Raw genomic sequence first — 17,634 nt, 5'->3', positions numbered from 1 at the left:
CTTCCCCCCCTCCCTTGCTCGCTATTCTATTCCGATTTCCTTTCCTGTAATATAAAGGGCTGGGCGCTCTCCACTGACACGAGGCGCCCCCGCTCACCTAATCCACAGAAGGAGGGGAACGGGAGCACTCCCCTACTTTCCTTTCATCCCCCCACCTCGCCCCAAATCCTGCCCTCCTTTCCCAGCTGCCCTGTTTGCAGATTCAGGGGGAGAAAAAGCGCATCCTTCTCCCCCCCAAAAAACAATAAATATATATATTTCGCACCTCTTTTTCTTCCTCCTCTGCAGACCTGCTCCTCTTCCGGGAATGTGAATGGCGGTCCCTCCCTCTCCAACCTTGGCTCTCCCCTCCCCCCTCCAAATCTTCCTGCCTCTCTAGGAAGCGGAGCTCACTGACCCATGGAGAGGAATGAGTGATGCCTCCCTCCCAGAACACACAAATTCTCCTCCTTCCAAACAAGCTCCGTTATCCTGTTTCTTTCCTGAGAAGGTCCCAGGTTCGATCCCCGGAGACGGCAGGGAAAGGACCCCCTTTTCCCAGAGTTGTTTACCTTTTCCCAAGCCTCTGCGGGGATCGCTCTCCTCCCGCGGAGGCTTGGGAAGAAGTCGAGGCAAATTCCTCGTGAAGCCTCTTCCTGAGGTTCTCAGAAGCCATGGTAGTTCTCTTCCTGGAGCTGCAGGAAAAGAAGCAGGAAAGGAGAGGGAAATAGTAGCTGTGCCCTTTCATATATCTCACTAATAGTATATAAACCCCGCTCAAACTTTCCCAACAGAATACTCGTTAGAGCACCTCTTTACCTGAACACTTAAATTCCACACGATATAATCTCACCTTTCATGTACCTCCACACTAAAGAAACTTGCACCTAGACAACTAGTCCATCAATTGATCGACAGCTTCAGCAAATCACAGTCCACACGGAGCTCCTCTTCTGGCCTGGTTTGTGCAGGGAGAGAAGTGTGTGTTTCTCATCCCCTCCCATCTACAGACAGGGCAGATGGGGGGGGGTTGGGGAGTGAGAGGAAGGTAGAGAAGGGATCCCCTCCCCCTTGCTTCTTCTTCGGATCAGAAGAGCGGGAGAAGGGCTGATGGGGGGACGACTTCTCCCAATGTTTGCATTGCAAGATCCTCTTTGAAGGGCAGAAATGGAGCCAGCGTTGAGGGAGGGGGGAGCCGAAGACATTTACTGTCTGAGAGGAACCAGAGAAGAGTGCTTCCCTCCCTCCCAAAGCAACCTTACTGGGACACTGAGCAGTCACCTGGGGACAACTATCTTCTCCCCACCAAAAAAGAAAGGCGTGGTCTTAGACGCAGCCTGTTTTATGGATTGGGGGACATCCAGCAGGAGACTGGACTCTGTGACTTCTGTGTTATGGGGAGAAGATGGAGTTTGGTTTTGACAGCTCCCCAACTCCATCCAGGTGGAAAGAACAATTCTTGGGGTACGCTATCTAAAGCGCTTTCCAACTTCGCTGGAGTCTAGCCCTACAGGAGCTGGGTTGATCATAAAACGCAAGACCACAGCCAAGCAATGAGGAAGCAAATGTGTGGCCAGAAGGCATGATCATTTAGTTGTTGCAACAAAGGTCTCAATCTCTAAGGAGAGCAAAAAAAGAAAATGTCCAGAACAAAGATTACATGAGTTTTTAAAAATTCCCACAACACATTTCTCACAGGGTCATCAAAACATCACAGGTATATTACAGAAGAGGAGTGGTGTTGGGCAGAAATCTGTGATCCAGACATGGCCTTGTCAATCACACCTTGTTTCAACATCCATCTGTAACACAAGGAAAAGAAAATATCCCATCATCACTGAGGTCCACTTCCGAGGGTCTTCTGGCAGTTCCCTCACATTTACTGGTTACCAGGGATAGGGCCTTCTCAGTAGTGGCACCCTCCCTGTGGAACACCCCCTCTCAATAGCAGATGTCAAAGAGAGAAAGAATTACATAACTTTTGGAAGACCTCTGAAGGCAGCCTTGTTCAGAAGCAGGGCGGGGATGAGGAGCCTCCACCTTCCCCAACCCCAGCAACTATTCAGCCTGGCTGCCTTCATGGGGTTGCAGGGGATCTGATGCAGCCGCAAACCCCTCAATGGATAGTGTAAGGGAGCCTGCACCTCCCTAGCTGAGCAGCCCCGATCCAGCTGCTGTTCCCGTGCTAGCGGCAACGCTTCCTAGAGGAGCAGCCCGATTCCAATCCTACTTGCCAATCCCACTCCTACTTGCTGCCTGGCCCAGCCTTCCCTCACTCTGAGTTGGGGCCACCAGAGCTGGAGGAGGGGGTGGTTGCTGTTGTGGCGGAGGAACCTATCGCTGGAGGCCAGCAGGTACCTGCTCGGTTGCTGCCCGGCCCGCCTTCCCTCACAAGGAAAACGGAAGTATGGAAGTTATACTCAGAAGAGAGCATGTTCAGCTTCCGAAAAAAGTGCCCAAACTGGAACACTCATTTCTGAGTTTGAAGTGTTCAGGTTCCAAGTATTAGTTACAGGTGGGTAGCCATGTTGGTCTGAGGTAATCGAAACAACAAAAAAAAAATTCCTTTCAGTAGCACCGTAGGTAAATGGACCAATGACTGTTAGGACGACTCTGGGGTTGCGGAGCTCATCTCGTTTTACTGGCCGAGGGAGCCAGTGTACAGCTTTTGGGACATGTGGCCAGCATGACTAAGCCTCTTCTGGCAAACCAGAGCAGCGTATGGAAACGCCGTTTACCTTCCCGCCGGAGTGGTACCTATTTATCTACTTGCACTTTGATGTTCTTTCGAACTGCTAGTTTGGCAGGAGCTGGGACCGAGCAACAGATCACACCGTCGCGGGGATTTGAACCACCGACCTTCTGATTGGCAAGCCTTAGGCTCTGTGGTTTAACCCACAGTGCCACCCACATCCCCTGGCCTACAAACTTAGGGAGACCAACTAAGTTTGTGTTAGAGACCAACTAAGTTTGTCATTGGTATTGTTGTGACGTGGGGTTTGTGATTTCAGCTCTCTTGACAAAACATGCTGGAGACAGTTCTCTAGTAACAGCTCTTTATTAAAGTGAACAAGACTGAAGACTGAGGAGAGGAAAGCTACATTTATAGGGACAGGGGACTAGCTAGGAAGGGATACATTTTGGAGGGAACAATATCAAGCAATCACAGTGCTGCCTTTTGGAGGAAACCAATAAGACAGAGGATCCAAATACAGCAGCTTAAATGAACCAATAGTAGCTGTACCCTCTGGAACCAAAAGGCAGTTACTTTATCCTAATGCAAATACAGACAATAATAATACAGATATAAAATCCTTTGACTCAATACACAACACCCCTCCCCCCCTAGTGAGCACAGCAGATGTAATCCCTCAGGTACTGTGGGGTCCTACAACTTCTACCTGATCTCCTGACAACAGGTGTTGCAGGTTCTGGATTGGGTGTTACCTGTGGTGGAGGGGCTGCTATAGGGGTTTCATCAGGAACAGATGGAGTCCCAGACATCTCAGGGTCCCCGACCTGTACCTCGTCATCCTGAGGACTAGCAGACCCTGGTTCATTTGCTGAAGCCCCTGGTGACTGCACCTCTGGGCCATCTTCACTCTGGTCTCGCAGCTGTGCGTCATTAGCCAGGGATGAATTATCTGACTCCTCCCTGCTGAGCGCCCGGCGCCTCAGCTGATCTATATGTCTCTTCCAAACTTGCCCATTTTCCAAGGTCACATAATAGGACACAGGTCCACTAGCCCGGGTGATCACACCGGCCACCCACCGCGGACCTCGTGAATAGTTCCTCACCCAGACCAGATCTTCAGGGGCGAGATACCTTGTTGTGTCAGTCTCAGCCTGGGGGGTTGCTCTTGAATTACGGTTTGGCATTTTATCTGGGTGGACATAATCCAGCACCGTTACCAGTCTTCTACCTAAGAGCAGCTCGGCTGGCGACTTGCCCGTCGCAGTACACGGCGTCGCATGCTGCAAAAATAACATTCGCGCAATGCGAGCCGACCAGTTACCCTCCATTAAGCGCGCAATGGATTCTTTGGCTGTTCTTACCATGCGCTCAGCCTGCCCATTGGAGGATGGGTGAAAGGGCGCGGATGTGACCCCTCTTATAAAGTTATCAGCCAAGAATGCCCTGAATTCTTGGGATACAAAAGCTGCCCCATTATCTGATACAATGGTCTCAGGTAACCCGTGGGTAGCAAACAGCTGCCTCAACACCTTGATTACGGCAGCTGATGCCATGCTAGGGACCATCGCCACTTCTAACCATTTGGAATATGCATCAACGATAACCAAAAAGACCTTCCCTTGGAATGGCCCAGCAAAATCTATGTGCAGCCGGCTCCAGGGAGTCCTGGACTGCTCCCACCAGTGGACTGGTGCTCTGGCCACTTCTGGCCGCACCTCTTGGCATGCCTTGCATGTTCGTACCCATTGTTCTATGTTCTGGTCCATTCCAGGCCACCACACATAACATCGGGCTAGCGACTTCATCCTGACCATTCCCGGGTGTCCCATGTGAAGCGTCTCAAGAACCCTGTTTCTCAGTGGTGCTGGGATTATCACCCTATCTCCCCATAGGAGACAACCCTTATGCATGGACAATTCGTGCTGCCTTGTCGCATAAGGCCTGAATTTTTCTTCATGCGGACCACCTGGCCACCCCCTCCCCACCCAAGTGAGCACACGGGAGAGAACAGCATCTTTCCTAGTTTTCTCAGCTATATCCGTAGCTGTTACAGGAGCCCCCGGAAGTGTTTCTAGCATCATAATGTGCTCCGCCGGAGCAGGATCCTCATTGCTCCCGCCAGGAAGGGGCAATCGACTCAGCGCATCAGCATGGCACAACTGTTTCCCCGGCACATGGGTCAAGGTGTACTGGAACCCATTCAGGAATATTGACCAACGCAACATTCTGGGGGAGAGAATTTGTGGCGTTTGTTTGTTTGGGTTGAACAACCCTAACAGTGGTTTGTGGTCCGTTTCAATGGAGAAATGGCGACCGTACAAATAATCATAGAACCTTTTGATTCCGGACACAATAGCCAGTGCCTCTTTATCAATTTGAGCATAGTTGCGCTCTGTGGGCGACAACGTACGGGAATAGAAAGAGATGGGCTTTTCCGACCCATCCGGTTCCCTATGACTCAGCACAGCCCCCAGACCGTATTGAGAGGCATCACATGCCAGGACCAGCGGCTTTGACTCATCATAATGAGCAAGGACGCTCCTGCTACTCAGCATTCCTCGCAAGGAGTCAAAAGCCTTCTGCTGCTTCCGCCCCCATCGCCACACATTCTTTTTCTGCAATAGTCTATGTAATGGTTCAGCTACCGAAGCTTTCTGGGGTAAGAACGAATGATAAAAGTTAATAAGTCCCAGGAATGACTGCAACTCCGTCTTGTTCTGTGGTCGTGGTGCCTCGATGATGGCCTTAATCTTAGCATCTGTGGGGTGGATGCCTGATGCATCAATTTTAAACCCCAAGAAATCCACAGTTGGCACCCCAAAACTGCATTTTTCTTTTTTCAGTTGCAACCCCACCTCCTTGAACTTGAGCAACACTGCACGGACACGCGCAACCAGTTCCTGTGGGTCTTTTCCAGCAATCAAAACATCATCAAAAAATGGCAAGACCCCCGGCATACCTCTTAACAGGCGTTCCATGAGCCCTTGAAAAATCCCTGGGGCCACACAAACTCCGAACTGTAATCTGTTAACTCTGAACGCCCCTTTATGTGTGACAATAGTCTGTGCTTCCGCTGATTGTGGGGTTACTGGCAGCTGTTGGTAAGCTTGTGCCAGGTCAATTTTGGCGAACACCTTGCCCCCAGCCAGTTTAGCCAACAGATGTGATACGACTGGAATGGGGTATGAGTTTCCCCTGAGTGCCTTATTGATAGTACATTTGTAATCTGCACATATCCTGACTTCCCCATTTGCTTTAAGGGGTGTGACGATTGGAGTCTCCCACTTAGCAGAGTCCACGGGTGAGAGAACTCCCTGCTTGACCAATTTATCCAGCTCTGCCTCGATCTTGGGTTGCAGTGCAAATGGCACTCGCCTTGGTTTGAGTCGGATTGGAGCCACCCCGGGGTCCAACTCGAAGTCAACTGGGGGCCCTTTATAACAACCCAGTTTTCCATTAAAGAGACCAGCAAATTCCTTGCATAATACCTCACTCATCTCAGGGCAGGTTTGGATTGAATTAAGCCCTGAGATACTCAGTCCCAGGGCAGGGAACCAGTCAGTGCCCAGGAGACTGGGGCGACTGCCCTTCGCAATCACCAGTTTGAGTACAGCCTGTTTGTCCCGGAACTGTACTCTCACGGCACACATTCCCATAACATGGATGCGGCCTGCTGAGTACGACTGCAAGGTTGCCGGAAAGGGCTCCAGAGGGGGCAACTTACCCCTGGGGAAGAATGTCTTCGCGGTCTGGTCCGACACGATGGTGAATGCGGATCCGGAGTCCACCTCCATGTCGCACTGCTGACCCTCAATCTTCACCTTGACGTGTGCCTTGCCTTGCGCTGGAAACTGCACGGCCCTCCCGTTGATCTCCGTTACGTAGTGGCAGTCCTTTAGAAAACGAGTTGCTGTGGGCGGTCTGCGATGCTCCAGTCTAGGTGCTCCTGTCGCTCCCGACGCCGCCGATCTACAGACCCTGGCGATGTGACCCGTCTTTCCGCACGTCCGGCAGATAGCATCCCTGAAACGACAACTCTTCCTTTCATGGTTTCCGCCACAACCTGGGCAACTGCCTCGGCGATCTCTGTGCACTGTGCAGGCCTGACGCACCGACTCGACCCCACGGACTGGGCTCTGGCTCGGAGTAGCCTCTAGCTCGTCCATGGCATGCGCAACTTCTATCTGTGGCTTAGTGGCCTTGCGACTGGCATCAAGCTCCTCTCTTTCATAATTCTCCGTGGCGGTGGCCTCTTTCAAGGCTGAAGCAAGGGTAACCTCTTCTTTAGCCACGATGCGTCTTCTGGCTTTCTTGCTGCTCAGACCACCAATAAACCGATCCAGGAGAGTCTCTTCCAGATTTTGGAAGCCGCAGTGCTGAGCGAGCTTCCGGAGTTCAGCCAGAAATGTGGATACAGACTCCCCAGCATGCTGCTGCCTCTTATGGAACTCCATCCGCCGGGCCATCTTGGTCTCAGTAGGCGCCAAGTGGCTTGTTAGGCAGGCAAGAATATCTTTGAGAGATGTCTCACTCAGCTTCGCTGGAGCAAGTAATGCCTTGGCCAGCTTGAAGGTCTCGGGCCCACAGTAGCTCAGGAATGTGGCCCTTCTTTTGCTGGCATCGGTGATCCCTTGAGCCACTGCAAAGAACTCGAAGCGTTCGACGTAGTCTTCCCAGGTGTGGGGCTCTGATGGCTGGAAGGGCTCCAATACCCTTGGACTCTCCATTGTCCTAGCGGGCAGGGTCGTCTTCTCAGCTGGCCAGTGAGTCTTGTTCTCAGCTGCAATCCGGACTCTGAGGCAGGGTTGTGTTTAACCGCTCCTCAGCATTCCGGATCCCACCTTCGTCGCCAGTTGTTGTGACGTGGGGTTTGTGATTTCAGCTCTCTTGACAAAACATGCTGGAGACAGTTCTCTAGTAACAGCTCTTTATTAAAGTGAACAAGACTGAAGACTGAGGAGAGGAAAGCTACATTTATAGGGACAGGGGACTAGCTAGGAAGGGATACATTTTGGAGGGAACAATATCAAGCAATCACAGTGCTGCCTTTTGGAGGAAACCAATAAGACAGAGGATCCAAATACAGCAGCTTAAATGAACCAATAGTAGCTGTACCCTCTGGAACCAAAAGGCAGTTACTTTATCCTAATGCAAATACAGACAATAATAATACAGATATAAAATCCTTTGACTCAATACACAACAGGTATGAGCTTTCGTGTGCATGCACATTTCTTCAGATACACTGAACATCCTGACATCAGGAATCACAAGACAGAGAAACCAGTAGGAGAACACTTCAATATCCCAGGACATTCTATACAAGATCTCAAAGTAGCTGTCTTATTACTGAAGAATTCAGCAATTTCAGAAATAGACTGGAAAGAGAAGTTGCCGAATTGCAACTTATTATCAAACGTAAAACCATGGAGAGACCTGGTCTGAATAGAAACATTGGATTTTTATTTCAATCTACACAATAAAGCTATTTTTAGCCATCTCACCCCTTTCTTTTTCCACCAAGACCAATTGCCGTCATTAAGAGTCATCAACAGGTTTACCACACCTATCGGCCAATCACCCATTCCCACCACCCTTCTGAGTAATACCCCTCCCCACCCTCTCACTATATATAAGGGTCTGGTGACTTCTGTTTCAGTGTATCTGAAGAAGTGTGCATAAATACGAAAGTTCATACCAGTGACAAACATAGTTGGTCTCTACAGTGTTACTGGAAGGAATTTTTTTATTTAGTTTCCAAGTAGTTTGAGAACTAAGCTGTTCGAAAACTGAGGTACCACTGTATTTATTTTCCCCAATTTGAACTGTATGCAATGGGTGAGGGGGTAGGCGGGCTACCTGTCGGTCATGTTGGGGAGGGTCTCCCGTGTGTCAGTCAGAGCAGGTGTGGGTGGGGCCCTCTGAGGATGCGGGTGAGCATTGGAATCTCCCTCTTTCCTGACGTCTGCTCAGGAGGGGGCCCAGCGGTGGCAGAGGTGGAGACGGTGGTGGGGGTGAGGATAGGCGAGGCCCAGCCTGCTTCTCACGGCATTGGCGTGTGAGTACAGGAGCGGCGAGGCCAGGCCTGCCTGCCGGCCTCCCTCTCAGTCCAGCAGTGGGGGTGAGGAGAGGCGAGGTCTGGCCTGCCTCTCGTGGCGGTGGCGGCGCCTGCTGCAAGACCTGTCATATCCCCTGCGGTGGTGGCGGCAGCTGTGGGTGCTGCGAGGTGAGAAGCGGTGAGGCCCGGTGTGCCTGCCGGGCTACCTCTGCCCCCTCCCCCCCGGCAGCTATGGATCTGGAGAGGCCTCGATGGAGAGGGAGGAGGAGGAGGAGGGGGCAGGAATGTGGAAACATTGTTTTATATTCTTATTTCCTCCCCCCCCCCCCGGTTCTGTGAGGAATCCTGGGGTTCTATAGAATGTTTTCCTTTGACGTCCAACAGATGGGGCTATTGCTACACCAAAGGATAGCAATATCTGTTCATTTGACGTCCACTGGAGGGTGCTATGTTTTTTTAACCAAAAAAACATGTTTTTACCTGTGACAGGTGTGACATCTATATAATCTAAGTTTATGCAAACACTCGCTTATTGGTATGGAACGTTGTCTCCAAATTTCAATGCAGTCGGTCAAGCAGTTTCGGAGAAAAGTGGATGCACGCAAACATTGACATTTTACATTTTTATATACCGGTATATAGATTATTTATTACAACAGTACATAAAGAAGAAATGTGAAACAAACAGGAAAAAAATAGGTATACAGGTAGAATTGCTGTGTAGGCACTTTGGGTTTTACGTTGCAGTTTGGGTACTCAGTCTCTAAAAGGTTCACCATCACTGCCCTAGGAGCATGTCCCGTTTCAAAGGTGGAGGGAGGCTTTCCACCCTAAGTGCCCAGAGGTGGCTCCTGCCTTGAGGCAACTGGTGGATATGGAGGAAATTGACCCCTAGCACTCTCAGTTTGGGACCTGCCTGAACCTCCTTCCACAATATACTCATCCATTTTGTTTCTCCCCTGTGTCATTTTGGGGATACCATTCTACACACTCTTGTGTCACTGTGCCCCCCCTCCCCACACATTGTTTTGAGATGCTCTGGTACGGTCCCTTATTCCCTGTGCCCCCTTCCCTCTTCATGCAAGATGTGCAGCAAGGAACAGAGCCTTTCCTCGTTATGCCACTAAACACCCCTTTTATTTCTCCTGCCACCAAATATATATATATATAAAATCTATCTATAAATCAAAAGAATAGATGAAGGTGTCAAGATTACCTTGGAAGCGGCTTTCTTCGACTTACACATTTTTCAACTTATGAAGGTGCCGTCGGAATGGATTACCTTCGTAAGTCGAGGCACCACTGTATCTATAAACTATATATACCGTGTTTCTCATATTATAAGACACGTCTTATATTTATTTTTTCCTCAAAAAAACACACTATGGCTTATTTTCAAGGGATGTCTTGTTTTTTTCCTCCTCCTCCTGCCGCGGCCGGCATTGCTGCTGCGCCTATCACTATGTCTTATTTTTGGGGTATGGCTTATATTCCTTGAATGCTTAAAAATCCTGCTATGGCTTATTTTATGGGTATGTCTTAAAATATGAGAAACAGGGTATACATATATACAACAGGGTATCCTACCGAAACACAGGGATGAGCCAGGGTGGAGGGAGGAGGGGCAGGATACGTCATGGATCGGGACAGGGTTGGGGGGGGGGAAATCACAGGAAAGAACCACAGCAACGCATGGCCGGGTCAGCTAGTGTGTGTGTGTGTGTGTGTATATACACACACAATATATATACACAATATATCTATAAATCAAGAGAATAGATAAGGGTTTCAAGATTACCTTGGGCATATAAGAATGTGCTTACCATCTTTCTGTGTCTTCATGGTTCCATTATTGCAATTATAACAGTGGGAGTTATGTTGCTGTTCCTATAATATTAATCTAACTCTGCTTCCAAAGCAACACCACCAATCTCAGCTCCACTTTGTGCAACTCTCCATTCCCAGATACAAACATTTCCAACTCCCCCCACCAAACACCAAAACCAGCTCACTCTCAATCCATCCTCATTCAGAAGCAACACTCCAGACTCACACACTCCCCTCCTTATCTAAAAGTACATTAAATATTATATTATGCTGACTATTGTGAAATGTTACCGTCATTACTTTAAAAACATGTCTAGACAATGTTACATACAAAGACCAGAAACTCAAATACGCTGCATGTATTGAAGACTGATTTCCTGTTACTGATGTGAAATAAAGTGTCAACTCAGAGAGAAAGAGGTTCTACACTCTAAAAAGTGTTCCATAATAACCAAAGCAGAATCTACAATCCTTCTATTTAAACCATTTCTCATCTTTGAGTTAATTCATGGCTTGTAGAGTTTCCACTATTACAGCTCTTACCCCTCAGAGTCTTTTGATTGTTTGTAAGACTTCGACTTCAACTGAACCTCTGTCCACTTCCCTGGCACTTATATGGTTTCTCCCCCGTGTGAGTCTGTTGATGTTTTCTAAGTGGTCCACTCTCACTGAAGCTCGTTCCACACTCCACGCTTTTTAAATGGTCTCTCTCCTGTGTGAGTCTGTTGATGTTTTCTAAGGTCTCCACTGAGTCTGAAGCTCGTTCCACACTCCATGCATTTAAATGGTTTCTCCCCCGTGTGACTCTGTTGATGTTTTCTAAGGTCTCCACTCTGACTGAAATTCTTTCCACACTCCATACATTTAAATGGTTTCTCCCCCGTGTGACTCTGTTGATGTATTCTAAGCTTTCCACTCTGACTGAAGCTCTTTCCACACTCCATACATTTAAATGGTTTCTCCCCCGTGTGACTCCGTTGATGAATTCTAAGTGTTCCACTCAAACTGAAGCTCTTTCCATACTCCATGCATTTAAATGATTTCTCCCCCGTGTGACTCCGTTGATGTATTCTAAGGTGCCAACTCAAACTGAAGCTCTTTCCACACTCCATGCATTTAAATGGTTTCTCCCCCGTGTGACTCCGTTGATGTATTCTAAGGTGTCCACTCTGACTGAAGCTCTTTCCACACTCCATGCATTTAAATGGTTTCTCCCCCGTGTGACTCCGTTGATGTATTCTAAGGTGTCCACTCTGACTGAAGCTCTTTCCACACTCCATACATTTAAATGGTTTCTCCCCCGTATGAGTGCGTTGATGAATTCTAAGGTATCCACTCTGACTGAAGTTCTTTCCACATTCCATACATTTAAATGGTTTCTCCCCCGTGTGAGTCCTTTGATGAATTCTAAGGTCTCCACTCTGAGTGAATCTCTTTCCACATTCCATACATTTAAATGGTTTCTCCCCCATGTGACTCCGTTGATGAATTCTAAGTGCTCCACTCTTACTGAATCTCTTTCCACACTCCATACATTTAAATGGTTTCTCCCCAGTGTGAGTCCGTTGATGCATTCTAAGTGCTCCACTCTCACTGAAGCTCTTTCCACACTCCATACATTGAAATGGTTTCTCCCCCGTGTGACTCCGTTGATGTATTCTAAGTGTTCCACTGTCAGTGAAGCACTTTCCACACTCCATACATTTAAATGGTTTCTCCCCGGTGTGAGTCCGTTGATGTTTTCTAAGTGTTCCACTCTGACTGAAGCTCTTTCCACACTCCATACATTTAAATGGTTTCTCCCCAGTGTGAGTCCGTTGATGAGTTCTAAGTTTTCCACTCTCACTGAAGCTCTTTCCACATTCCATGCATTCAAATGGTTTCTCCCCCGTGTGAGTCCGTTGATGTTTTCTAAGTTTTCCACTTTCAGTGAAGCTCTTTCCACACTCCATGCATTGAAATGGTTTCTCCCCCGTGTGAGTCCGTTGATGTATTCTAAGGTTTCCACTCTGATTGAAGCTCTTTCCACACTCCATGCATTTAAATGGTTTGTCCCCCGTGTGAGTCCATTGATGTTTTCTAAGTGTTCCACTGTGAGTGAAGCTCTTTCCACACTCCATGCATTCAAATGGTTTCTCCCCCGTGTGACTCCGTTGATGAATTCTAAGTTTTCCACTCTCACTGAAGCTCTTTCCACACACCATACATTTAAATGGTTTCTCCCCCGTGTGACTCCGTTGATGTATTCTAAGGTGTCCACTCTGACTGAAGCTCTTTCCACACTCCATACATTTAAATGGTTTCTCCCCCGTGTGAGTCCGTTGATGTATTCTAAGGTGTCCACTCTGATTGAAGCTCTTTCCACACTCCATGCATTTAAATTGTTTATCCCCCGTGTGAGTCCATTGATGTTTTCTAAGTTTTCCACTGTCAGTGAAGCTCTTTCCACACTCCATGCTTTCAAATTGTTTATCCTCTCTCTTTTCACACTCCATGTATTTAAATGGTTTCTTCGTTATTTCCATTGGACATGGCCCACCAGAATTTTGACTGCCTTCTCCACTTTCTTTTTTCGACGGGGGTAGGGGGAGAGAAAATCCTATTTGTTTTCTAGGAAGAGAACAAAAAAGGAATATTACACACATCAATTAGCACCTGCTCTTATTTTAACAACTTGTTCATTGTCTCATATCCTCCATATGTTTCAACTTTTTAGGAAAGACAAATGAAATGATGTTAAATAATGGTCATGCATCACCAGCCTTAGTAAACGTTAATAAAGCAGCATTATCTTAGAATAAGGTTGAAATGTGGGGTTTACTTTTTATAAAAAGTGGTTTCTCACAGAAGAAGAGTTTGGATTTGATATCCCGCTTCATCACTACCCAAAGGAGACTCAAAGCGGCTAACATTCTCCTTTCCCTTCCTCCCCCACAACAAACAATCTGTGAGGTGAGTGGGGCTGAGAGACTACAAAGAAGTGTGACTAGCCCAAGGTCCCCCAGCAGCTGCATGTGGAGGAGCGGAGACGCCAACCCGGTTCCTCAGAGTATGAGTTTACCACTCTTAACCACTACACCACACAGGAAAGGGAGCTGCTCTATGTCCATGAACCTGCCCACTATTCATGGGCGTCCTACGTTCATCATGAAGTTCTTCATCCTCTGCACAATAATCCTCCACCCCTGCCAGTATGGGCACATTGGATTTATAGTGTTAGGGTCTAGATAAAAATAAAATAGAAAAATTCATTCCAGTAGCTTCTTAAAATGTAAAGGGGACCTCTGACCATTAGGTCCAGTCGTGCACGACTCTGGGGTTGCGGCGCTCATCTCTTTAGAGACCAGTTAAGTTTGTAATTGGTATGAGCTTCTGTGTCCATGCACACTTCTTCAGATACACTGAAACAGATTTCACCAGACCCTTATATATAGTGTGAGGGTGGTGGGAATGGGTGATTGACTGATAGGTGTGGTACACCACAGATTAGTCTAGATACCAATCATAATCCCTGGGAAATTTTTCAAGAACCCTTAAGATACAGTTTCACCAACTCCCAAATAACAGAGCCCTAGAGCAGCCTTTCTCTACCATGGGTCCCCAGATGTTGTGGGACTGCAATTCCCATCATTCCTAGCCATCAGGACCAGTGGTCAGTGTTTATGGAAGTTGCAGTGCAAGAACATCTGGGGATCCAAGGTTGAGAAAGGCTGCCCTAGAGGCACCTTCTATGCTGAGGTGAGGTATCTCTGACCCTCATGTTGTGGTTGGACACAAAGTACTGTAAAGGTAAAGGTTAAGGGATCCCTGACCATTAGGTCCAGTCGTGACCGACTCTGGGGTAGCGCCGCACATCTCGCTTTACTGGCCGAGGGAGCCGGTGTATAGCTTCCGGGTCATGTGGCCAGCATGACTCAGCCGCTTATGGCGAACCAGAGCAGCGCACATAAACACCATTTACCTTCCCGCCGGAGCGGTACCTATTTATCTACTTGCACTTTGATGTACTTTTGAACTGCTGGGTTGGCAGGAGCAGGGACTGTGCAATGGGATCTCGCCCCATCGCGGGGATTCGAACCACTGACCTTCTGATCGGCAGGCCATAGGCTCAGTGGTTTAACCCACAGCACCACCCGAGTCCCATTTTGGACACAAAGTACCATCTGCCAAAGCAAGGATGGCACATGGCCAGGGATGATGGGAGTCTTATCTAGTTGGACACACTTTCCCCTTCTTCCCCCTGTTCTGAAAATGCTGAATATCTGTATTTCATGTCCTACTTCTTCCATGATCTCCAAGGTCTTCCTGATACAGTCCAACTGCACACATTCCCAAATCACCCAGCACAATTTACTTCCCGAGGCTGCTGCATTTTGTCTAGGACACTGGCAATGGGACAGCACCTTCCACTGGATGAGAAGATAGAGGGTTAAATCAGGGCAGGCCAAATGGGACTCAGCTCTGTCCCCTCCTTGTCCCTCTCTGCATCTGCCGCCTGAGGGGGCTGCCTCAGTTTCCCTCATGGTGGTGCAGGCCCTGAGAACAGCTTTCTCTCTGTCCCCCAAAATACAGGACACATGACAAAGAAGACCTTGAAGTGTAACCATGGAACACAACAACAACAACAACAACAACAACAACAACAACAACAACAGGTTGTAACTCACTTTGAGCTGCCCTGGGCAAGAGAAAGCAACTAACAGATTCAATAAAATAAATAAATAAAAATAACAATTGCAGTAATAATTACACAGGCTGCTGGGGGGGGGGAACCCCACTCATTTCCATAATAATCTTCCCAATCCCTTAAATCCCACAAATCTGAAATAGTGGCAATAATGTAAACCTGGTGGAATGGAGAGGAGGAGTTGGGCACACTTATCTCTGGGTAGGGACCGTTTTGATATTTCTCCACAGAAACACAGCCATATGAGAGAGACTGCAGTAGACAAGGCAGAAGCCTCAAAGGGTGGGAATAATAAAGTGGGCTTCCTCCCTTTCCTCTCCCCCCTCCAATGGTTGGAGTCGCTATAACAGCCCCCAGCGCCCCATGAAGCTGCTGATCTGGGACTTATGGCAGGGCAAGGACTGAGCTTCAAGGGAGGAGACGGTGGGTGGATCAGGCCTCCTGTTCAGGGATCTCTCCCTGGTCGACTTGAAGTCATGGCAGATTCCTGGGCAGGAGGGAGAAGTCAAGGCAGGGATCCCCCAAGTCTCTCTCTCTTTCTCCAAGATGGCTTCGATTCCTCCCCCAGGGATGCTTCCCTTCCTCCCTCAGCCTCCTAACTTTCTCTTCCCTCCTCCCCTGAGGGTCCCCTTTGCCCAGAGGCCCCCCTGGCCGGCTCACCCTTCTTGCCAAATTGCTCCCAAGCGCTCCCACCTCTCCATCCAGAGTGGCTCGCCAGATGAGCAAGGAAGGGGGAGAGGAGGGAGACCGGGGGTGTGTGTGTGTCTCTATCCAGGCCTCTCTCGCCTGCTTTAACCCTCTCTCTGATTCTACACACAAAGGGGACCCATCAAGGCACACAGCACCAAGGGATTCCTGTCAGGAGAACACGGGACTCGCAAAGAGGCACGTAATTGGGGCCTCGGTTCAAGTCTCAGCCCTTGGTAGGCCTCCCATTTCATTTCCACAGAAGGCCCCCCCCCAGGGGGTCAGGGCAGTATCTCTAGACTCTCAAGCGGATGGGGCGCTGCAAAGTCTTCCCCCCTCCATTGCTCGCTATTCTATTCCGATTTCCTTTCCTGTAATATAAAGGGCTGGGGGCTCTCCACTGACGCGAGGCTCCCCCGCTCGCCTGATCCACAGAAAGAAGGGGGAGGGGGAGCGACTCCCTACTTCCTTTCATCCCCCCACCTCGCCCCAAATCCTGCCCTCCCTTCCCAGCTGCCCTGTTTGCAGATTCAGGGGGAGAAAAAGCGCATCCTTCCCCCCCCCCAATATATAGATATATTTTGCACCTCTTTTTCTTCCTCCTCTGCAGACCTGCTCCTCTTCCGGGAATGTGAATGGCGGCCCCTCCCCTCTAACCTTGGCTCTCCCCTCCCCCCTCAAAAGCTCCCTGCCTCTCTAGGAAGCGGAGCTCACTGACCCATGGGGAGGAATGAGCGAGGCCTCCCTCTCAGAACACACAAATTCTCCTCCTTCCAAACAAGGTCCGTTATCCTGTTTCTTTCCTGGGAAGGTCCCTGGTTCGATCCCCGGAGACGGCAGGGAAAGAGCAAGGCGGGCGCTGCTTGTTGGGCTTGCTCTTTGGGGCTCCGTCGGGACCTCCCCCCATTTACTGGGAGAGTCGCTGGAGGAGGAGATTTGCACATTACTTGCATTACGGGGTCCTGGTGCGAGTTCTGCGGGGGTCTGCACCCCATAGTGGAGAGTTGGAATGAGGGCAGTAGGGGGGTTACTCCAGAGGTGCCGGGAGGGTCAAGCTGTGCCTTGTTAATCACATCTTGTTTCAACATCCAACTAACACAAGGAAAAGAAAATATACCCCCATCATCACTAAGGTCCACTTCTGAGGGTCTCACATTTACAGGGGACCAGGCAGAGGGGCTTCTCAGTAGTGGCACCCTCCCTATGGAACACCCTGTGGCGAATTTGAAACTGTTATGTTATGTTATTGTTTCGCAACCAACCTATCGAAGGGTTAACCCAGACTCCTGGTTAACTGGCAGCAACATTCCATGGGAGGCGTGGCCTCCACGGGGTTTAAATGGAAAGGGGAACCCTTATGTCAGTTGGCGGTTGAGGGTTTTTTGTGTGGGAGCTTGGGTGGTTGTGGAGAAGGTAGACTTACAGAGTAGATGAAGTAGTTGATAGGTATTCTGTTATTTGATTACCAAGAACGTTACCTGTGAAATTAAGTTTGTACCAATGATACCAGAAAGCAACCATTAAGATTCAAGCCAATAAATATCCATCTTTAAAGTGTCATACCAGTAATCGTCTATTTCATTTTCCAGCTAAGGTATCCAGGAACCCAGTTGGTGGGGAACTCTTTTAAACTGTCAAAAATGCCTTTTAGAGGAGAAAGGTTAGTTTGTGGCTGAGAGTGCACCAAGAAAGGGGGGGGGC

At 48.8% G+C, this 17,634-nt stretch overlaps 2 protein-coding genes across 2 annotated transcripts; both read right to left on the bottom strand.

Moving 5' to 3' along the window:
- Positions 1-1,407: 1,407 nt before the first annotated feature.
- On the bottom strand, positions 1,408-7,447 carry LOC132591394 (uncharacterized protein K02A2.6-like). Its single transcript, XM_060269962.1, has one exon. The coding sequence runs from the start codon at positions 7,399-7,401 to the stop codon at positions 3,325-3,327; it is 4,077 nt and encodes a 1,358-aa protein (XP_060125945.1). The 5' UTR covers positions 7,402-7,447; the 3' UTR covers positions 1,408-3,324.
- A 1,599-nt stretch (positions 7,448-9,046) lies between these two features.
- On the bottom strand, positions 9,047-16,577 carry LOC132591562 (oocyte zinc finger protein XlCOF6-like). Its single transcript, XM_060270666.1, has 2 exons — positions 16,521-16,577; positions 9,047-13,169 (listed from the first exon to the last, which is right to left on the bottom strand). The coding sequence occupies exon 2, from the start codon at positions 13,082-13,084 to the stop codon at positions 11,225-11,227; it is 1,860 nt and encodes a 619-aa protein (XP_060126649.1). The 5' UTR covers positions 13,085-13,169; positions 16,521-16,577; the 3' UTR covers positions 9,047-11,224.
- Between the last annotated feature and the right edge of the window lie 1,057 nt (positions 16,578-17,634).

The sequence above is a fragment of the Zootoca vivipara genome, chromosome 2 (assembly GCF_963506605.1).
Source record: "Zootoca vivipara chromosome 2, rZooViv1.1, whole genome shotgun sequence".
NCBI classification, from domain to species: domain Eukaryota; kingdom Metazoa; phylum Chordata; class Lepidosauria; order Squamata; family Lacertidae; genus Zootoca; species Zootoca vivipara.
Note: the sequence above shows the minus strand (reverse complement) of the source record. Positions and strands in the feature narration are given on the sequence as shown.